Raw genomic sequence first — 13821 nt, 5'->3', positions numbered from 1 at the left:
CTGTATAGGTCAGTATAGTGAACCTCTCTGAGGTCATTGCTCATCATAGGTGATAACCTCAACCCTGACTCTAGACTTTGGAGAACAATAATATCCATCCATCCATCCATCCATCCATCCATCCGCTTCCGCTTATCCTGTTCAGGGTCGCGGGGGGGCTGGAGCCTATCCCAGCTGTCATAGGGCGAGAGGCAGGGTACACCCTGAACAGGTCGCCAGCCTGTCACAGGGCCAACACAGAAAGACGAACAACCTTTCACACTCACTTTCACACTCCATCCAGTGTGAAAGTTCACTGAGTTCAGGGAACTTTCACACTGGATGGACTGATGGATTTCTTGGGCAGTGGGGCAACTTTTCGCCCTGCTAGAAAGCAGTAAATGTGACAGGACAGCATAAGATGTTTTTCACAAGGTGGTCTATCCAGTCCAACACTAACACACTCGACAGTCAGATATCATCTGACCACCGTGCAACCCTTTAAATCTCAGACATCATCAAACTTTGAAATGAAAAGTTTAAACTGCCACAGAGACACACAGTGAGGGTGAAAGAGTCATTTACAGCAGTGCCATGTGACTCTGCGCCTGTATTTTGAATATTGCATCTGTTCTTCATGAAATGCACAAACAACTGGCCTCTCCTTGGATTCACATCACAGTATTGTTTAAACATCAGGTTTGCAACATTTAATATTTTCTTAGAATTCTTTCGAACAATCAACACAAAATATTCCACAATGGCACCTGAGCAGAGAGCAGCCAAAGAGACACGGACGTTAGTATGACACTGAAATGGAGAACATTTACTGTGAGTAATCATAAGGTATTTGATATTCTGCCGAGTTATAAGTTAGCAGAACTAGCAGGTCAGTTTTTAATGAATGATCTTCAGTTCTTGCTGTTTAGCCCCCTCACAGCCCTGAGCTGGATACATGTAAGTGGATAAGAACATGGATGGATGGATGGATTTTCAAATCTTAATTAAATATGTTCATTTAGTATAAATGCAATTATTTATCAACAAAAACAGATGTGATTTTGCTCAAAAATAATGTGGCATTAAAGTCCTGGAAAATAGTGTTGTATAATTTCATGTGTAGTGCCTGCTGTGTGTTAAAATTGTAAAGAGTGTTGTGTTTGTGTTTCCTTCATTCTACTGGAAGGTGAGCATTTAATATAAAAACAAAGTCTAAACGGCAAAGTCGGGGCATGAAACATTACTATCAGCTCACGTCACCTCTGGAATTTTGAGGAATGTAGATTAAAAACTCATGTAGAAAATGTTATCTTTGAATGAATGTGCAATGTCACCCATGGTACATGGTTGCATAGACTTCTATATGAAATTGGCATTTTTGCTCACTTGATCCATGACTAAGTCGCAGCATGGTGTTCATTTTGTAAACGATTGCCATTTAGAGTAAAATAACTGATAAAGTAAGGCATGCTTCTGTGCGTCGCTACCTTGTGATTCACAATCAAGTGTCTATCACTTATAATGTTGGGTTTAAAATAATCAAAACGGAAACAGTCACCGTGATGTCAACACAATGGTGACACCATGGTGACTGTGTCATTCTTTCACATATCCATCAGTATTTATAACCCTTATATCAGTATGTTTTGGTGTCTTGCATTTACTCTATTCAAGGAAACAGTGCTAAGAAGTTCCACTTTGACAAACATAGAGCAGCATGCATTAACGGTCCCCAGTAAAAGTAATGTCAGCTAAATGAACTTCAAATACAATTTTTGATCCAGAGGTCCTCAGACTTGGGTTGGGCCCCGAGCCCGGGATCAATAACATTTGTAATTGTTTCAAAAGTTACTAAAATAAATTGTTTGTAGAGCTGCAGCTGTAGTAGTTTCCACCAGTGAAAGCGTATAATCTCAAAGGAACTCAAAAACCTTGCTCTAATATTTGAATGAATTTTATCACAGTTCTTTCTCTTCATCTTGGGACAAGCTGAACTTTCCTCTCAACAGGATGCATTGTGTCCCTGCTGAATTCTCTGAGGTAACCGGGAGGGGCTGCAGAGCAGAGGAAATGTGATTAAATCAACTCCTGTACTCTGGAGGACGCACTGCAAGGACAAAGTCAGTTCTGGATGTGTCTAGACCAAGTGCGCCCCCTGCAGGGATGTTAGAGGGGTGTATCTGGCTGAGGAAGAAGAGGCGTGGGATGCTGCTCTTCTCTTCAGCTCCCTGGAGATTTGGAGCCAAGATAGCGGATAGCAGCAGCATCCATACAGGCAGTCACTCCACACACTCCCCTGTAAGACACACAAGAAAATCCTGAACACAAGTGGGAGGCTCAAACAAAAGGTGAACATTTGCATTTAGGTGCAAAAGAAACACATTGGTAATACAGCACACTGGTAATGCAGTAACATAGCATTACTTAAAGTTAGACATTGTAGTTTTGCAGTGTTTCTTTTTGGCAAATTTATGACAAACATGTCCCACAGAAGACCAAATTTTTAAAAAAAGCAAATATTGAAGCTAATAGTGCTATAATAATAGTATACAACTGCTTGAAGTAAATAGCAGGCAGTGTATTTGTCAGTGCATGAGTACTGAGTGTTCTTGTGTTTCAGTGAGAATCGTCTCTCTGAGGACAGTGAGGCTCTTGCAGCCAAGTCTTTTCTCATAGCAACAGAGAAAGGGCTTGTCAGTAATGTCAGGTTGGTGGGTGAGATTTGATAAATCAATAAAGTCTGAGAAACAGTAAAACAGTCGATGTTCATTCCATGTGCAGCTTCAGCATGTGATTTTCCCTTCATGATACTGAGTCAGCACGGCAACTTTGAGTCCAGGTTCTGTCAGCTTTTCTTCCTTACTATCACTTCTCACTGCTGAGTAGAAAGTCTATTGTGTACATTAAACTTCTTCTTTTGTCTTGATTATGATGTAATATGATCTTTACCAACAGGCAGCCTCTGCTAGGCCTAAGTGGAAGTTTTGTGGGTCTCTGAAGTTTGCGCTTCAGATTTGGTGAATGAAATTCTCCTGCACTGATTAGCATGTGTGTTCGTCTGTGCACTGCACCTGTATGGTTTGTGGATGCAGCTGTACTTAGACTGGCAGCTCGGATACGCTGGTGTTTCACTGTCAAGCTAGCATGTTAGCTTGCTAATGTGTGCGCCTAGTACTAATAAAAATGTGAGCTGATTGGAATATTATTTAAAAAAAAAAAAAAAATCATCAAGTCATCCTTTAGCTGTATGTTATTATCCATTAGGGCCCACAACCTTCCAGTATCTTTTGTACAGGACTGACAAAAGGTAGAGAAAACGGCCTTGTTACAGAAAAACTCCAAGGGAGTATTTCGCTTCATGTTCAGCTCTTTATTTCTAGTCATAAAAGCAGACTAAACCTTTTGGGGTGGCTGTAGCTCAGTAGGTAGAGCAGGTCACCTACTGATTGGAAGGTCAGTGGTTCAAATCCTGGCTACTGCAGGCTGCATGCCAATGTATCCTTGGGCAAGATACTTAACCCCAAGTTGCACTCTGACCGTTCCGTCGGAGTATGAATGTGAGTGAATGTTAGACGATTAAAGCACTTAGCTTAATTAATTAATCATGGAAGTGCTTGTATGAATGCGTGTGCATGGGGTAAATGTGAACGTGTTGTGTAAGCGCTTTGAGTGCTCATATCTGAGTAGAAAAGCGCTATATAAGAACTAGTCCATTTACCATTTACCATTTTTAACGCTGAAAAATATGGTTGCTGTGACGAAATGCCAGCTCACTAACGCTTAAAAAACTATAAACCATTACTAACATAAACTGTTTTTCTGAAATGAAAAACACAAATTACCACCACTTTGCTTACAATGCTGGCATGTGCATTTTTCTTGTCCAACTGTCAGTCATACAGTGGCTCCCTTCATTGAGTCACTGATGTTTCTATGTGAACTTTTGCAATAGGGTTGTGAGAGGTTGGGGCCTGTCACTGGACTAGAGGCAGGGTACACGCTGGACATGCTGCTGTTAAATGACAAGACAGATTTTTCACTCAACACCACATTCCAAGCTCATGGTAATTATAAAGGTAAGTCAGGGAAACCCCAGAGAATTCATCTGGTATGCATCAGATCAATGGTACCAAACTTGAAGTACTACATTTGATGATGTGCCGCGCCTGATGTGCCACATTCCTGCTCTATTAGGTGTCTGACAACTCTTGTGGCAATCTATCCAATAGCAATTAAAGTATTTCCCTTAAAGCAAAACCATGTTGAGGATAGCTTGTACCAAATTCCATGGGAGTCCATCTAATTGTTAAGAGATTTAATCTAAAACCACAAATGTGAATCTCAGAGCAGCACAAAAAAGCCCACTGAGCTTAGTAAACACCACGGTCGACCCCATGATTCTCTGTGGGCGTCTATGTCTATGGAAAAATCTGACAGATCAACAAACAGATACAACTTCCATCCTGATAGCACAGCTACTGAAACTGAGGTCAACTCAAGTTTTGTTAGAAGCCTGATAAGAAACTGCAGCAGGATACATATATTTAATTTTTACAGAAAGCTGACCATGAACGTTTCTGCATCCAAATACATTGAATCTGTTGAAAGCTTTACTTTCATGATATACACTGTTAGGCCTCATCTCCTTCCTCTTGTGAGAGAATAGTTGCCTTGTTTCACAAACAACCTACATGCTAGGACTTGTTTTCATAAGAATTTTTGGCACCATCCTAGCTCATGCTCTGCGGTATTGACAGCCATTGACAGCCCACTCCACCTCCATCGAAGCCAACATTACCAACCACCTCCTTCTCTGCGATGGCAGCGCTCCAGCATCTGCCTTCCTGGCCTTCAACCACTCCCACCTTATCTCTCCTTCTCTTCACTGTCCCAGAAAGGACAGCCTGGCCTTATCCACCATCTAACTCAGCATTTGCTGTTTGCATGGGAAACATCTGTTTCACATTAGCTGAGCACTGATCAGTGACGGCGACCTGATGTCTATCAGGAGTCTGTGTTCACACATGCAGGTGGATGAGTGCTCAGTGTGGACAAACACAGCAGTGAGGCAGTAGGTGGGTGCCAGAGCAGCTCAGTATTTAGTTGTTTATTCATTAGGTTATTCATAGCACTTATGCAGACTTATTTATTTAACAAACACCACATATCTACTGTAATGTTACCACATAGACTAACAACATTGTTTGCATTGCTAAAGTACTAACTGATGCCATTATGGGAACATCAAGTGGTGTTGCAGCTATTTCTCCTGTGTGCTGCTATTGTGATTAATCACTTGTATATCTGTATCTCCTCAGCTAATATCAGGATTATCAGCTCTGTGTAATTGAGCTGGGGACATTAGTGTGGTGAATCAGGCAGCAGTCAGCTACGTTGTGTTTCTCGTGACATCAGGACGACAGGGACAGCTTCCCTCATTTGACTGAAAGAATTTAATTTAATCAATATTTTTCTTATTCAAATGTGTTTGTGCTTTCATTTCCCAGTACAAACAGAGCTACTTTTAATCATAGAATAAAACAGCTTGGATTTAATCAATTTTAAAAAAGAAAACAATTACAAGTAACCACAAAATGGATGTCTTTTCGTGCTTGTTAGATAGCATCACTTTCATTTTCATTACTTGCGATTGTGAAAGTCAACATGGAACTCCACTACCTGTGCTTGTCCAACACAGAAATTAGTCCACTGTCAGAGGCCATAAGAAGATCATTTGTAACCTTTGCTGCTTCTGTACTGTAATGAATTCTGCATCCTGGCTGAAACTCTTCAAATAAGCCATTCCTCTGATCAGTTGGCTGTTTTACAACTACTCTTTCAAGAACTTTTGAGAGAAAAGAAAGGTTGGAGATCGGCCTACAATTAGCTAATTAGTTTAATTACTGTCACCTTAAAAGCCTGTCGCATGTAGCCTATTAATAAGGATAGACTGATCATATTTAAGATCGAAGCATTAATTGTTTTGTCCACTGACCTTTGGCCTCTTTTTGAAAGAGATTTGCTCTCCTCCTCTCTCTCCCCTCTACTTGTTTCCTGCCTAATTTAAGTGCCCACAGGATTCAGTTTGTGGTTTGCCAGCGTATCTGTGTTATACTCCCTGTGACCCCTACACCTTGCAGGTAGGGGGGTTGTAACACAATTGATGGTAGAACTTTGAGACACACTCTATTTCACAGAGAGCACAGCATTCATGGCCTCAGGCACTGATGTCCAAACCTTAATTTTTCTATTTCTTCTATGTAAACAATAAAAAGTGTGATTCTATTTTCTTCTTTGACAGACATGTTTATCTCTAACAACGGCTTTACCGTTGTCTTCATGAGTACAGCTCTAGGCAAACAGATGTCCTTAAAAAGGCAGTAGGTAGTATGCTGATTGCAAATAGCTGACACCTGCCTATCAATTTAGAATGGTTCTGATTGTGTCTGATTGTGAGATCCACATACTGAATCCTAATGACTAGTCTTCACATTGTGAATCTGACTGATTTTGCACCTATTTTGTGTGCAAAATCAAAAGATTTCAGAATTGCACATATTCTTTAAGAAGCCCAAATTCAGTATGTAGTAGCATGTGACTACATGGTGCAGAACTGGTATCTGTTTTGCAGAACACTTTAGTTTTATTTATATGGCAGCACAGTCTCAATGAGGACAATAACAGACGTGCATGCGTAGCAGCTCTTTGATAACTTCAAGAAACTTTTACTGATATTGTACATCTAATATTATTGTGAAAATGTAAAAGTTATTTTAGATTTTGAGCTTGAATTGTAAAACAATCTTCCATAATTTGTCAAAAAATTTTAAAGTGACAGAAATCTGTCTAACTTTCAAACAGCTAGAATTCATACCCAGCTTGCATTTAATCACAATGATAACTTTATTATTAATGCTGCAATGTATTAATGTTTTGGTGTGGCTCAGGGAGGCCAGTTCTCCCTAAGAGGTTAGAGGTGCATTGCATAAGGAAACAAGGGCCCTTTTTGGGGGCTGGAAAAGGTGAAATTTGTGCTGTTTTCTTGTACCTTTATGCCATATCGCTCTCTGACAGAAGCCCTCATGGCCAGAGAAGCTGGTGGTACACAGCCTATACAGTCAAGCAGAGGCAGGCAGGGACACACTCCCACTGCACTGGTGACTTTACAGGTAAAGACTGGGAGGCAGCACAGGGCGAAACAACCTGCACAGATTACATAAATGCACTATATCAACTCACACACACAGAAACACACCAGTTAATATGAGTTCAGTCCAACTATCAGTCTGTCACTGGAGATCAGCAATGAAAATTCAATGATTTCATGTACTTACAGTCACCCATGTCTTTGTAGCACTCACACAGGCCAGTGCTCCACTGGCCCTCCTCCTCAACCTTGCCCTGTGGCTGAACCTGGACCACCTGTTGCAACATTGTTGAACTGTCCATAAAATAAAGTGGGATTAATGTGTTATTCCAATTACATTCCTTGGCTTAACTGGCTGTAATGCTCATAACTTATTACTGTTTAGCCCATCCATCAATAGATACATACATTTTCTGCCACTTATCAGGATTTGGGTCACAGGGGCAGCAATCTAAGCAGACACCCAGATCCACCTTGTCCAGCCCTTCTGGGGGGCCACTGACGCATTCCCAAGCCAGCCAAGAGACATAATCTCTCCAGTGTGTCCTGGGCCTGCACTGAGGCCTTCTTCTGGTGGGACATGCCCGAAACACCTAACCCAGGAGCCATCCAGGAAGCATCCTGGTCAGATACACCAACCACCTTAACTGGTTCCTTTCAATGTGGAGGGGTAGTGGCTCTACTCTGGGCCCTGCCCAAACCACCTTGCAGCCACAGCTCCGTACACCAGCTTTGGCAATGGAGATACACAACATGTTCCACTTGGACTCAATGTCCACAGCTTGCTGTCAAAGCTTTCTCAGAGTTGGAAATTGAAGATACAGTACAGTATTGTAGACCAGGGCCATTGCCAGACACTCCTAATGAGCCCTCACTATATATGTTTGGGTATATCAGGTCAGGCAGTCCATTCCTCCCAGTTACAACACCCCCCCCCCCCCCCCCCCCCCCCCCCCCCCTGAGATCACCACCCCCAGTCCCAAACAGAGGCACCTTCAAGCACCCCACCCAGGGACTCCAAGAAGGTTGGATACACTGTGCATAAGCAGAAATAACAATAAGGACCCATTCCTCGATTCAAAGGTGCACAGAGGCAACTCTCACCTCTCACCAAGGACAACTCCAACTCTTCCACAGCAGAGAGGTCACATTCCATATTCCAAAAGCCAGATTTGTCAACCAGGAATCAAACCATCAAAAGACCTCCATTCCTGACCACTACCCGATCCACGAAGCATTGGAGTGGTAAGCCCACAGGAAGGAGGGGACATTCATGCATTCATAAATTGATGTGGCTTATCTGTGTGTTGGCAATTAGAAAAATAAACATCTGTAAACAATTTTCAGTGAATAATTTGGTGATTTGTTTATTTCTGCTGTTGGGTAACCCACACAAATTAACATGTCCACACAGCAGTCAAAAAAACAAAGGTACAAAGCAGCAAACTTTGCATTTGTGGCCTGTGATTCTGGGCCACAACCAAAGCCAGAATCTTCTGGAAGATTCTACTCAACAAAAAAAAGATCACAGCAACAGCCCAGGAGCAAGCTTCCTCAGAGAAAATTAAACATTAATGTCTTCTAACTTGAGTTATCCTTTAGTTTTATCTCAGCCACATTCCAAACTCCGAGGAGATTAAATATTCCACCAGAGCTCTCCCTGTCACGAGAGCAGTTCCGGTTACAGCCAGCCTTCAGTCTGAAGAATGATTCACATTGCTGTTCTAGGTAAAGCATAAAAAAGTGTAACCAGCTTTGATAGAACACATAACTCACCTTATCCAAACCGTAAACCAGGTTTTCTGCTCTACTGTGTTTGACTTTTTCTTTTCCTCTTCTCTCTTTTACTTGTGCATGTGAATGCTGCTCTTTAGTCACCACCTCACTGCAGTGTTTTGGTGTAAATATGAAACAGCATGGGTCAGACAGACAAGCCTTTTTGTTCCCATGCGAGTTAGCATTGCTGACCTGAAGTATATTGAGTCCAGTTAAAGTGTAAAAGGGTGTTTGGGAAGCTATGAAAAAAAAAAAGAGTGTTCAAGACTGACGGTTGCATGGACACTTCCCATTTAGAAAAAAACACAAAAAAAACCCAAAGTAGATTGGAATTTCACCATCTGAAATTGCACCATGTGCAAGGGTTTCTAGAGATCATTCTTGTTGAAGCATTTCAACACAAACAATATCTCCACTATGATATCTGATTTCCCATTGTCCCTGTAGAAGTGAGCAAAACAGATATCGGGAAAGGCCTGATACCCTTATCAGACAGAACCTGTTTTTCTCTTCCATAAGGGCCGAAGCTGAGAGGAGTGATCATAAAAAAAAAAAAAAAAAAAAAAGATTTAAAGAGGTGACATTCCAGGGAGGTAGTAAATAGGCAGTTATCTACTCACAAAAATGTAGGAAAATGTGGATTATTCACAGCACAAACTGACAAGAACAGGATAGAACAAAAGAGGGGGAATGCTGGGAAGGAATTTAATATACTCATAGAAGATAGGAAGCACTCATCTGCCACGACTTGTTTTGGGTTGAAGGGAGAGAGACAGGACAAGAGACATGTTCTGCTAACTGTGGAGACCATCTGAGTGCAGTGAACTCACTTTCATGTTCAAGAAACCAGTTTGAGATACTTTGTGTTTTATGACATGGTGTGTCAAATTGATGGAAGCAGCGATCAGAAGATGGGTACACTGTGATCACATTGGAAAGGGACGGGCAAATGATACTCATAATCTTGAGTTGGTACTAAGGGGCCCAAAGTGTGCCAATGCCATTACACCATCATCCCCAACCAGAACTGTTGATACAAGGCAGGATGGATCGATGCTTTCATGTTGTTTACACCAAATACTGACCATACCATCTAAATTTCACTCCAGGGCCCTGGATCATCTATAAAAAAATAAAAAATCAAAATCCAGCAAAGACCTAATACAGGACCTGAGAGATGCATGTGGACCTCCAGTTGATCCATCTACTTTAACCTCATCAGTAATGGTCTCAGTGGAAGGGTGGCCAATAGGAAGCCATTCTAAAGGAAGGCAAACAGGGAGAAAAGGCTGAGGTACACCAAATTACTCAAGAACTTGACTATAAATCAATAGCAAAAGGTCTGATGGAGTGATGAATCCAAATTTGAAGTTTCTGGTTCAAACTGCTGTATTTAAGCCAGGGGTGTTGGGAATCGTGTCAAAATTGATGGAATGCTGAATGCAGAAAAATACCATCAGATTTTCATCTACCATGCAATACCATCGGGAAAGCACCTGACTGGTAACGGCTGCATTTTACAGCCTCACAAATATGCCACACCCTGCCATGCTGCAAAAGCATAGCTAGTGTAGGTTATGTTGAAGAATAAAAGTGGTCATAACTTTCAAGCTCATTAGAACAGTAAAACTCTTCTTTTTGTCCTATATCCTATATACACATATGTTTACACATATTTCAATAAATACACCGGTACACCTGTTTGCTATTATACGTAAAGAAATGGGGGTGGCTCAACACTTTTGCACAGTTCTGTATGACATTTCTTCAAAAATGTAGGATTTGATTATTAATAATACTGTCCAGGGTGTACCCTCTCTCTCACCCTATGGTAGCTGGGATTTGCTCCAGCCACCCTGCGACCCTGAATTGGATAAGCAGGAGAAAATGGATAGATAAATGGACAGCGTCCAGACAAATGGGTATAATTATTTTATGTAATATTGGCTATTCCTCTAACTGCGGTGATTCATAAGCCCAATTTTACAATCATTACAAGACTTCAAAGGAATCTGTGCTTTAATGAAAATTGGGAAAAGTCCTTCCCTTTTCCTTTAACTTTTATTTAACTCTGAATGGCAGAAATGAAACCACTCTCAATATAAATATATAGCTGTTACTATAACTAAGCATAAAGACTGAAGGCTGGGAAACTGAAAAGGAATTGTTCCCCTTTAAAATGGTGTAATTTTCTCTCTATGGAAGCTTTGAAAACACTTGATGTAACTAACTATGATCATCTGTGTATCGTATTAATGAACTATAATTAATTAAATTATGCCATTGGCACATGTCCCCCTTCTTTTGTGAGAAACAAAATAAACAAAAAACAAACACAAAAAGTGGACAATTATATGTTTAAAATTTCCTTTTATTTCAAACTGAAAAGATTTTTTAAAGATACATTTCAAAGAATTTTTGGAACCTTAAATATGTTTAATAATATGGATGCAAAACTCCCCAATAAAGATCTGTATTTATTTATAATGTCAGAAAATTCACGCGCATCTATATAACAAGATTAATATCATACAAAATGGGATTTCCTCTTGTTTGTATCACACCGGCGTCGCGGCGCCCAGTGTACGGCAGAACCCCAGAAGCTCTGGACGATCTGCAAAAAGACAAAAAGCAAAGAACGACTTCAGTATCTTCACTGAATATTATCTCGGGAACGAGAAAGTCTCTCTCCCTCAAAGACGACTGCTCTTCACTTACCCTGCTCCATTCCTGTTCTGCAGAGGCATTTATTCAGAGCATGTTTCCCTAGGCTGTCTGTGGGTATGAGTTGTTTGGGACACTTAAATACGCCACTGGAAATCACTGCAAGAGAGAACAGAGGTGCTCACTGAGATTCTCCTCCATTCAACTCCAGTCACAGCCTGTTATAATACATGGAAATGTTGACAATGGTAAAGATTTCATGAGAAAATGCCCCAAAATGTGCAATTTCTCTTTTTTTAAGGAAGGAAACACCACAATACAGCAATACTAACACAGTGTTTGCGTTATGTGCGTCTTGTCACTATTGCACTTTTATTTTTAACCAAAAAGGATGAAAAAACACAGGTCGTTCACTCACGTTTGCGTTTGCATCTGCATTTGCGAATATCCGACTTGGTCACAGGAAACTGAGCAGAAGCAGCTGCACGAGGTGGGAAAAAGATTTCACATGATCATTCATGTGAACCGTAACAGATTTTTCATTAGTCCCGTATAAAACTTCCACTCAAACTCACTGACAGGCAGAGTGGCATGCGATAGTTTGCATTTTAGCCGAGTAAGTTGTGGTGAGTAAAACAGCAGCGTATACATCTACTAAGAAAAAGATAAAAGAAAAGATCGTTTTATGTACCTGACTTGTCACACAAGTTGACTAGAACGATGAGCAGGAGCATCATCCCCACGATCTTGGACATGATGGCGAAGGTTTGTCTGTTCATTCGGAAGTGTTCAAATTCTTCTGCAGAAGATAAGAAAGTGCTGGCAGTTAAATACCAGCCCAATGAATGCACATTTACATGGAATCTGGAGAGTTGGATCTTCCAAATCGGTCTCAACACGTCTGAGGCGGAATGCTTCTTTTTGTTGTTGTTTGTTTACATTTATGTTTGCTTTTCCAGATACTATCTGACCTCTGCTTGGATCTATCTGCAAAATGTGAAGAAACAATACATGGAGGTTTAATGTTCCTTTGATCTTTCTCCTTCCATTTAGATAAGGATTTTTTCTTTTTTTTTTTTAAGCTGGAAACAACTACACAAAAATGTTGCCAAGATGGCTACTGTGAAGTGGACTTGCTTCTACAAGACTTTGATAAAAATAAGAGCCCCAAATTTTTTGATTGCAGAGTTTTGCTGCAACTCTGAAATCTGACTGATCAAAGAATTTGGATAAACAAGCCTCTCTCAGTTATTTCTGCTGACCTGCAGGATTTTGAGTTCAGTACTGCAGTAATACAGAGTGTTTAGGTTTGAAAGTTACACAAACTGACACCAAAGATCATTGTAACTAAAGCATTTCAACATATACAATGCCAGAATGGTGATATCTGATTTGCCTTTATCCTGCTAGACACAGCTGAGTGAATCCATGCGCACATCAAACAAATGCTTTCTCTTCTTCTGTAACAGCCACAGCCTGCAGAAACCGCCGTGGTCCTGGGTCTAGGACCCAGCGTGTCTGAGTTTTTGGACTTTTGAGGTTTTGTTGCCTTTTCTTCTGTGAGCCCTTGGGTTTGGTTTGTTTCCATTTGAGTATGTTTGAGTGCTGTGCTTCACTTAGTTAGTTGAGTCTTGTGTATGGTTTAGTTATGTTTTGTTCCCCTTGTGTCAAGTCTGCGTTCTTGTTTACCTGTTGTCTCATCTGTCTGTGTTCAGTTTTGCTTCCTCAGTCTTTCTGTTCAGGCGTGCTCCCAGATGTGTCCCCGATTGCCCTGCTGTGATTTTATTGTCTGCACCCCCCCGCCCCCCCGCTGTGTGCGCCGTCTGTCCGAGTTCTTGTTTCCCCGTGGAGTTTTGGACTTTGTTTCGCCCCGAGTTTTCCAGCAATAAAGCTGAAGTTTTGGGTTTAGTCCTGTTTTTGAGTCGGGGTCCTCAAACCTGCCTGCCACAGCGTCACATGACAGAAACGACTGCAAAGCAGATCAACAGTGGTAACATAAGAGCTGGGTAAAAAATAATATAGACTGAAAATATATGAGGCCTGCTCAGAAATCTAAGACCTTATTACAGTTTTTCTCAATTGCCAGGACACATTTCTTGAAACCATCCCTCCATGTCTCTGAACTGTAAACAAAAATCTCAATTTTTCAAACTACTTTCTCAAAAACCTCTGACTCTTCCTGCAAAAACAAACTGCTGCCTCAAAACAGTTCAAACAGTGTTGTCATATCAGACCCCGAGTCAATCAAAATGAAA

At 41.0% G+C, this 13821-nt stretch overlaps 1 protein-coding gene across 1 annotated transcript; it reads right to left on the bottom strand.

Moving 5' to 3' along the window:
- Positions 1-1781: 1781 nt before the first annotated feature.
- LOC115797553 (placenta-specific gene 8 protein-like) lies at positions 1782-8955 on the bottom strand. The gene is made up of 4 exons (XM_030754146.1): positions 8903-8955; positions 7314-7420; positions 7028-7182; positions 1782-2275 (listed from the first exon to the last, which is right to left on the bottom strand). The coding sequence occupies exons 2-4, from the start codon at positions 7411-7413 to the stop codon at positions 2117-2119; spliced, it is 414 nt and encodes a 137-aa protein (XP_030610006.1). The 5' UTR covers positions 7414-7420; positions 8903-8955; the 3' UTR covers positions 1782-2116.
- Positions 8956-13821: the final 4866 nt, after the last annotated feature.

This window comes from Archocentrus centrarchus, chromosome 18, assembly GCF_007364275.1.
Source record: "Archocentrus centrarchus isolate MPI-CPG fArcCen1 chromosome 18, fArcCen1, whole genome shotgun sequence".
In the NCBI taxonomy this organism is placed as follows: domain Eukaryota; kingdom Metazoa; phylum Chordata; class Actinopteri; order Cichliformes; family Cichlidae; genus Archocentrus; species Archocentrus centrarchus.
Note: the sequence above shows the minus strand (reverse complement) of the source record. Positions and strands in the feature narration are given on the sequence as shown.

Bases quoted from the DNA above. Each gene is read 5' to 3' on its own strand.
- LOC115797553 (XM_030754146.1), bottom strand. From the start codon at position 7,413: ATGTTGCAACAGGTGGTCCAGGTTCAGCCACAGGGCAAGGTTGAGGAG. The intron at 7,183-7,313 runs GTAAGTACATGA...TAATCTGTGCAG, and splicing joins CTACAAAGACATGGGTGACT to GTTGTTTCGCCCTGTGCTGC. The intron at 2,276-7,027 runs GTACAAGAAAAC...TGTGTCTTACAG, and splicing joins GAGAGCGATATGGCATAAAG to GGGAGTGTGTGGAGTGACTG.